We start from the raw sequence: 8,193 nt of genomic DNA, 5'->3' as shown, positions 1-8,193 counted from the left end.
GGAGGGTGGAGGAGTGCCCGACCCCCGTGGAGGTTCTCCGGCGGGTTGGGGATCCAGTCAGAACGGCTCCTGCGTGAGAGCAGCCGCGTCCGCAGCCTCCAGGAGGAACACCGCCTCCAGGAGGAACACCGCCTCCAGGAGGAACACCGCCTCCAGGAGGAGCAGGAGGATGAGGAGACGTCTGAGGGACTGCGAACCACGAGGAGCTCCTCTGATCCGCACCGAGACCGAGACCCGAGACCCGAGCCCACCATGTCCCCCGGAGTCCTGGCTCCCGTCCTGCTGCTGTCGGTCCTCCTCACCTGGTGAGCCGGGCTGTGTGTTCAGGCTGCTGTGTTCAGGCTGCTGTGTTCAGACTGCTGGATGTTGTGTTTGTGTTTGCTGTGTTCAGGCTGTAGAAAGGCTGTGTGTTCTGACATGTTCCTCATGGTGTGTGTTCATGGTGCTGTTCATGATGCTGCATGATGTTCAGACTCCTCAGGCTGTGTGATGTCCTCATGTGTTCCTCTGATGTCCTCATGATGTCTGTGTGTCCTCATGGCTGTTCAGGCTCTGTCCTCATGATGTGTCCTCACTGGTGTTCATGGCTGTCCTCATGATGTCCTCATGTCCTCATGGTGTCTGTGTGTTCATGATGTCCTCATGTGTCCTCATGATGTGTGTCCTCATGTCCTCATGGTGTCCTCATGATGTCCTCATGATGTCCTCATGCTGTCCTCATGGTGTCCTCATGATGTCCTCATGATGTCTGTCCTCATGGTGTCCTCATGATGTCTGTCCTCATGATGTCCTCATGGTGTCCTCATGATGTCTGTCCTCATGATGTCCTCATGATGTCTGTCCTCATGGTGTCCTCATGATGTCCTCATGATGTCCTCATGATGTCCTCATGGTGTCCTCATGATGTCCTCATGGTGTCCTCATGATGTCCTCATGGTGTCCTCATGGTGTCCTCATGATGTCCTCATGGTGTCCTCATGATGTCCTCATGATGTCCTCATGGTGTCCTCATGATGTCTGTCCTCATGGTGTCCTCATGATGTCCTCATGATGTCCTCATGATGTCTGTCCTCATGATGTCCTCATGGTGTCCTCATGGTGTCCTCATGATGTCCTCATGATGTCCTCATGATGTCCTCATGGTGTCCTCATGATGTCTGTCCTCATGATGTCTGTCCTCATGATGTCCTCATGATGTCTGTCCTCATGATGTCCTCATGATGTCCTCATGATGTGTCCTCATGGTGTCCTCATGATGTCCTCATGATGTCCTCATGGTGTCCTCATGATGTCCTCATGATGTCTGTCCTCATGATGTCCTCATGGTGTCATGATGTCCTCATGGTGTCCTCATGATGTCTGTCCTCATGGTGTCTGTCCTCATGATGTCCTCATGGTGTCCTCATGGTGTCCTCATGATGTCCTCATGATGTCCTCATGATGTCCTCATGGTGTCCTCATGATGTCTCATGGTGTCCTCATGGTGTCATGGTGTCCTCATGATGTCCTCATGGTGTCCTCATGATGTCTGTCCTCATGGTGTCCTCATGATGTCCTCATGATGTCTGTCCTCATGATGTCCTCATGGTGTCCTCATGATGTCTGATGTCCTCATGTCCTCATGATGTCCTCATGATGTCCTCATGATGTCATGTCCTCATGATGTCCTCATGATGATGTCCTCATGATGTCCTCATGATGTCCTCATGGTGTCCTCATGATGTCCTCATGATGTCCTCATGGTGTCCTCATGATGTCCTCATGATGTCCTCATGATGTCTGTCCTCATGGTGTCCTCATGATGTCCTCATGATGTCCTCATGATGTCCTCATGGTGTCCTCATGATGTCCTCATGGTGTCCTCATGATGTCCTCATGATGTCCTCATGGTGTGTCCTCATGGTGTCCTCATGGTGATGTCCTCATGGTGTCCTCATGATGTCCTCATGGTGTCATGATGTCCTCATGGTGTCCTCATGATGTCTGTCCTCATGGTGTCTGTCCTCCACAGCTGTCTGCCTCTGGAGGACGAGGAGGGAGACGAGGACGTCACCGTCCGCCAGATGCTCGCTCCCAGAGCGCACGACCCCGACGCCACAAGCATCCTGAACAACCTGCTGGAGGACTACGACAAGAAGCTGAGACCCGACATAGGAGGTAACGAGCTCCACTGTGGTTCTACTGTGGTTCTACTGTGGTTCTACTGTGGTTCTACTGATTATTGATGGTTCTACTAATGGTTCTATTGATGGTTCTGTTGATGGATCTATTGATGGTTCTATTGATGGTTCTATTGATGGTTCTATTGATTATTGATGGTTATATTGATGGATCTATTGATGGTTCTACTGATGGTTCTACTGATGGTTCTATTGATTATTGATGGTTATATTGATGGATCTATTGATGGTTCTACTGATGGTTCTATTGATGGTTCTGTTGATGGATCTATTGATGGATATATTGATGGTTCTATTGATGGTTCTATTGATGGTTCTATTGATTATTGATGGATCTGTTGATGGTTCTATTGATGGATCTATTGATGGTTCTATTGATGGTTCTATTGATGGTTCTATTGATGGTTCTATTGATCACAGCTAAACACACTATGATTCTGTGATAATGAGCATGATGTGTGTGATTAGAGGAGAACAAACATCTAACCACTAAAAACACCAGATATATATATTAACATGAGTCATACATGTCATCATATGTTGACCTGTGGAGGTCATGAGGTGGTGACGTCATCAACGTGCACTTTATCAACACGTGTTTGTTGGTGATTAATGTAAACAATCTTCATCATTCTGAACATGTGTTTAAAAACAAAAGCTAACGTCTAATTAAAATCAAACATCACAACATTTAGGACCAAATATCTAAATATTAATATTTGCATGGTGACATTTTTTGTACTTTTCATAATATTTACATAGTGAGACTTTTGATAAACAATGATCAGAGACGTTTATATAATGACTAGTAGGTAAAGTCAGAAAATGACATCATGACTGTCATGTGACCTTTAAAACTAGGAAGACGACACTCATACAATATTAATATATCCATAATCTAAGAGGAAATCTAGCCTCACGTCTCGATATCTATATAATATCATTATATTGCCCAGCATTAGCTAAAAAACTACTAAGTTATGTTTTCAATAGCTCCTCATCCACAGAAACGTTACAGATAATTAAAGCTTCTATATTTAATATTCAGAGCATTAATGTCTCTCAAATATCATCTAAAGATCTAGAGGAGTAAAGAATCTGTGTGCCTTTTAGTAGTGCATGTTAGTGCATGCTCACGTGCCTTTTTAATACATGTAAGTGCATGTGAGTGTGCCATGTGCCATGTTAGTGCATGTGATTTTAGTGCATGTTAGTGCATGTGAGCATGCCATATTAGTGCATGTGAGCTTGGCTTTTTAGTGCATTTTAGTGCATGTGAGTATGCCATGTTAGTGCATGTGAGCTTGCCTTTTAGTGCATGTAAGTGCATGTGAGTGTGCCATGTTAGTGCATGTGAGCTTGCCTTTTAGTGCACGTGAGCTTGCCTTTTTAGTGCATGTAAGTGCACGTGAGCGTGCCCCACTGCTCTTCAGTCGGACCTGCGTCGCTGGTTGAGGCAGATGTTTAGTTGAGGTCAGACGTTGACCTCCAGTAGTGAAGGTCATGACCCCTCATTGGTCAGAGGTTAGCAGAACCTCAGAGAGCACAGGCCTCGTAGCCAATCCTACACCTTCAATGTTAAACATTACATTACATTACATTACAGTCATGTAGCAGACGCTTTTATCCAAAGCGACTTACAGGAAGTGTATTCAACATAGGTATTCAAGAGAACTACTAGTCACCAGAAGTCATCAGTGCATCTCCTTTCTTAAACAAGCATCTTAAAGCATAAACCAGAGCAAAAGTATAGTGCAGAGGCAAATTACTACGAAAACAATAATTGCAACAGACTAATCCGAATATAATAAGTGCTACAAACTACTACGAATAGGATAAGTGCAGTAAACAAATACGAATTCAATAAGTGCAGCGAACTAATACGAATGCAATAAGTGCTACGAGGAAGGCTCAGGGTAGTACTTCTTGAAGAGGTGAGTCCCACCAAGAAGAGCAGTGGGGTTCAACATAAGGCTTCACGGGTCAGCTCGTTTCCTCTGTCCTGTTAGTCACAAACCTCACTAACGTAACCTGAACACTGGTCTCCTGGGTTACAGTCTGGTCGTCTGACCCTCCCTGTGTTTGTTTCTTTGGTCTTTATCTTCCGTCTTCACTTTCCTGCTGTTTGTGGAGGAAATAGATATGATCTGAATTTCAAATAGATAACTATAAAGTGACAGCGGATTCTTTCATATAATTATCATCGTCTTCATAATTAAATGTGTTAAATGGTAAATTACCTTGCTGTGTAATTATAATAGTATTTAACCATTCATACTATCTAAGCATCAATTTGATGTAAAGTACAATAATACAAAAACTTTATTTACATTTTCTAAAAGAGGTTATTAAAGTCTGTTTGTTTCCATCGAGGAGAAAACCTGCATGTTTGCTTCTAACTGACCTGCAGCAACAAAGATGTAACTCATCTGCATATCCTCACGAATATAAATGAGCTTTAGAGGTGGAAACTTTGAGAGCAGGAGAGGGATTTATAATTCAGACTCTCATGTTTCATAGAATATGAGAATATGAGAGGATGTGTTGTGTTCTGGTCATGAAGAGGTGAATGTGTGCTGAGTAATGAGAGAATAATGGAGACGGCTGCATGTGAGAGGTTTATGTGACTTGGTTTCCTGTTGAGGTATTAGTGAAGAGATTAATGTAGAAACATAACAAGGTGGTGACGTTTTCTAACCAGCGAGCTGATGAAGCACAAATTGGTTACAGACTGGTTTGATCCACCTGAGAATCTGAATCATGTCCAGCTGATTGTTGTTCTGTAGAGTCCTGACAGAATGAATCCAATGCTTCAAAGCTGCATTCTCTCTCCTGTCCACCAGGGGGCGACTCCTCTGGTTGTATAGAAGTCTATGAGAAAATGACTCTACTTCTCTCTTGATTTATTCCCTCAGTAAACATTGTAAACATGAGTTTATGGTCTCAATCTCTAGTTTCAAGTCTTCTTCAATACAGCATGATGTTCATTTAGTAAATGATGCTCCATTTAGAGTCAAACAGACCATAAAGCAGGGGATGCTTTAGGGCGGGGCTACACACTGATTGACAGCTCTCTCGTGTAGAGTCGCTCCCGTTAATGTCGTCTTAACAAACAGTCTTTAGCATCTGGACTCTTCAGGCAGCTGTTGCAGCTGTTGCTATGGATACGGAGCTCTGTTGTTGTGGCCCTACAGAGAGGAACACATGTGATGGAACACAGGATGTCACTAAGAGGTGGAGAAAAGAGCTTTTGACGGCGTCCTGAGAGGGTTGACCTCCTCTGTGTGACTCCAGTAAATAGCTCCGTCCTCTCTCATGTAACACATCTGGAGGGTTTGTGTTCCCCGGAGCCTGTGGACACTTTATGAGGCTTTTACTGACCTCACTGTCTCTGGTAGACACAAACATGGCTCAGTGTTTATCAGCTAAACATTTGACAACAGCATGAAGTGACTTCTGGACAGAGAACCACCGAAAATGATAGAAATGAAGTGTTTGTCTGCTATGACCTAAAATAACAGAGTGACAGGAAGTAAGGTTACTTTAAAATAAACTGTTCATGTTGTTAAAAGTTTCCCGTTTCTCTCCTGGACTTTATTCTTCATTATTTTACTCATGAAAACGAGTGAGAAAGGACCACAGTGAGTATTCATTTCTGACAGGAAGAGAATAATATAATAGACAGAATCAATTCTATGTCATTTCTAAAAGCTTTGTAGAGTCTAAACTGTCTGTAGTTTTTAAACAGGTGGTCTAAAGGTTTATTTAGCTTTCATTCACATCTCATGATCTTCATCAGCAGATGGACTTTGTAATAGTAGAAAAAAAAATTCTGAGCACTTTAAACCTTCAATAACTTTAGTTTATCGACAGCATTTGAAACAGGCTGACAATACGAGCTTCCTTGTGATTGACAGGTCTCGACCACGGATTTAACTCTTTCTCAGCGTGTTTTTACTTAATGAGAGTTAATTGTAATGTTTAAGTCGCCTGAAAAATGTATTATTCAGCGTTCAGTTGAAATAAGCTCCACCCTCTCGTGTCACCTCTGGTTGCAAAAAAACAAAGATGGCTACGGCCAAAAATACAAAGAAGAAGCCTTTAAACCACAAACCAAGGAGTAAGTTAAAGGTGACGGCGTCTCTTCTTATGAACAGTCGAGGATTAGATGAAGACTTGTTTTGTTTCTGGTTCACATCTTCTTCTTCTTCTTCTCCCTTTACTGGAATGTCACAGATCACAGCAAATCACGCCTTCAGCACAAACTTATGAACAAAATACTTTTTGCACAGCCAAGTTTTTATGTATTTATTTATCGCTACATTCCAAAAGTTTGATTGAAATTGTCTTGACATTCGAAAGGAAACGTGAGTAGTGTTCAGCTGTAAAGCAACTAAATGTAATAAACACAGCGACCTTTACACAAAGCTACTAAAGCTTCTCTAGGGACCACACACACACACACACACACACACACACACACACACACACACACACACACACACACACACACACACACACACACACACACACACACACACACACACCTACACACACACTGACACACGCACACACACACACACAGACACACACACACACACACACACACACACACACACACACACACACACACACACACACACACACACACACACACACACACACACACACACACACTGACACACACACACACACACACACACACACACACACACACACTGACACACACACACACACACACAGACACAGACACACACACACACACACACACACACACTGACACACACACACACACACACACACACACACACACACACACACACACACACACACACACACACACACACACACACACACACACACACACACACACACACACACACAGTATTTGACTGCTCTGCTGTGTATCACGGTTGTGTCTGACTAGATTAACGGGATCATTTCAGAGGCGATGATGAATAGGATGTTGACAATTAGCTTTCCTTTTTTTTTATTATTCCCTGAACACAACCCTGGGATAAGTGAATGATGAGGCTTGTTGTGGTGCTGCTCCTCTGATGGCAGACGTTGCTCTGAAGTCACTTCACTTTTTAAAACGTGTGCTGGATAAACAACATTTCCTCCACTGTTTATTCACTGAGGTGAAGATGTTACATTATGATGCCTTCAGGCTCATCATGATGTGTTCACATGTAATCTGTAAAATGTAGTGTTGGTGCTAAACTAGAATAAATCCAGTAGTTTGAAGGAGATGTTTTCACATTAATATAAAATAGATATTAGAGATGAATTATGATGTTTAACTTCCTAACACTAGCTCTAAGCAGATTATAATACATCATTAACACTAATAATGACGTTTTTATCAATAAAAATATAATATATTATCTTATATAATGTTTTTTCATTCAAATATACTATAAATTACTATAACAAAGTAAAAGTATAACGTTTAGTATTTTCGATGGTTTACTGACTTCAGAGCGATGAAATGATATTCTGGATCCTTGTAGACCAGCTGCTATAATCAAACATCAAAGTGATCTGTATCTGACACCATGGATCATTAATGATCAATAATTTGTATCAGCGGCAAAAAAAACTTGATCAGGGATCTAAAAGTTATATTTGCGTCTTTTGTGCTGATCCGATCTGTGTCTGTGATCCGTGAGTTTATGATCCGTTGCATCACTTTAGGTCGGCAGGAGAACCTACAACAACCTGACACCATCGCATTTCCAAGAAGAAAACACATCTGCACACGTTCCGTCAACATAAAGTTCGATACCTCCAAAAAGGAGGTTTTATTTAATCTGTTTGTACAGTCATTACAGTTTGTTTCACTTTCTTTGACATTGAGAGGTCGGGCCTTTGTGCTGCATCTAAGTGGTTTCCAAATAATTTGAAAAATGAGTTCCCCAACAACTCAAAAACAGCCACTGTGTTGTTTAAGCCTTCTTTGCCACGTATGGTCACCTGAATGCACCATCCTCTGCACGCATTCTAGTTTTCT

At 42.4% G+C, this 8,193-nt stretch overlaps 1 protein-coding gene across 1 annotated transcript in view; it reads left to right on the top strand.

The window, feature by feature from the left end:
- The first annotated feature begins 2,009 nt into the window (after positions 1-2,009).
- Positions 2,010-8,193, top strand: part of LOC129094383 (gamma-aminobutyric acid receptor subunit gamma-3) — a 40,033-nt gene continuing 33,849 nt past the window's right edge. The window contains exon 1 of the mRNA XM_054602534.1: positions 2,010-2,157. Within this exon, the coding sequence (XP_054458509.1) occupies positions 2,064-2,157 (94 nt within the window). The 5' untranslated portion in view covers positions 2,010-2,063. The remainder of the gene's footprint in view (positions 2,158-8,193) is intronic.

This window comes from Anoplopoma fimbria, chromosome 8 (genome assembly GCF_027596085.1).
Source record: "Anoplopoma fimbria isolate UVic2021 breed Golden Eagle Sablefish chromosome 8, Afim_UVic_2022, whole genome shotgun sequence".
Lineage (NCBI taxonomy): Eukaryota > Metazoa > Chordata > Actinopteri > Perciformes > Anoplopomatidae > Anoplopoma > Anoplopoma fimbria.
Note: the sequence above shows the minus strand (reverse complement) of the source record. Positions and strands in the feature narration are given on the sequence as shown.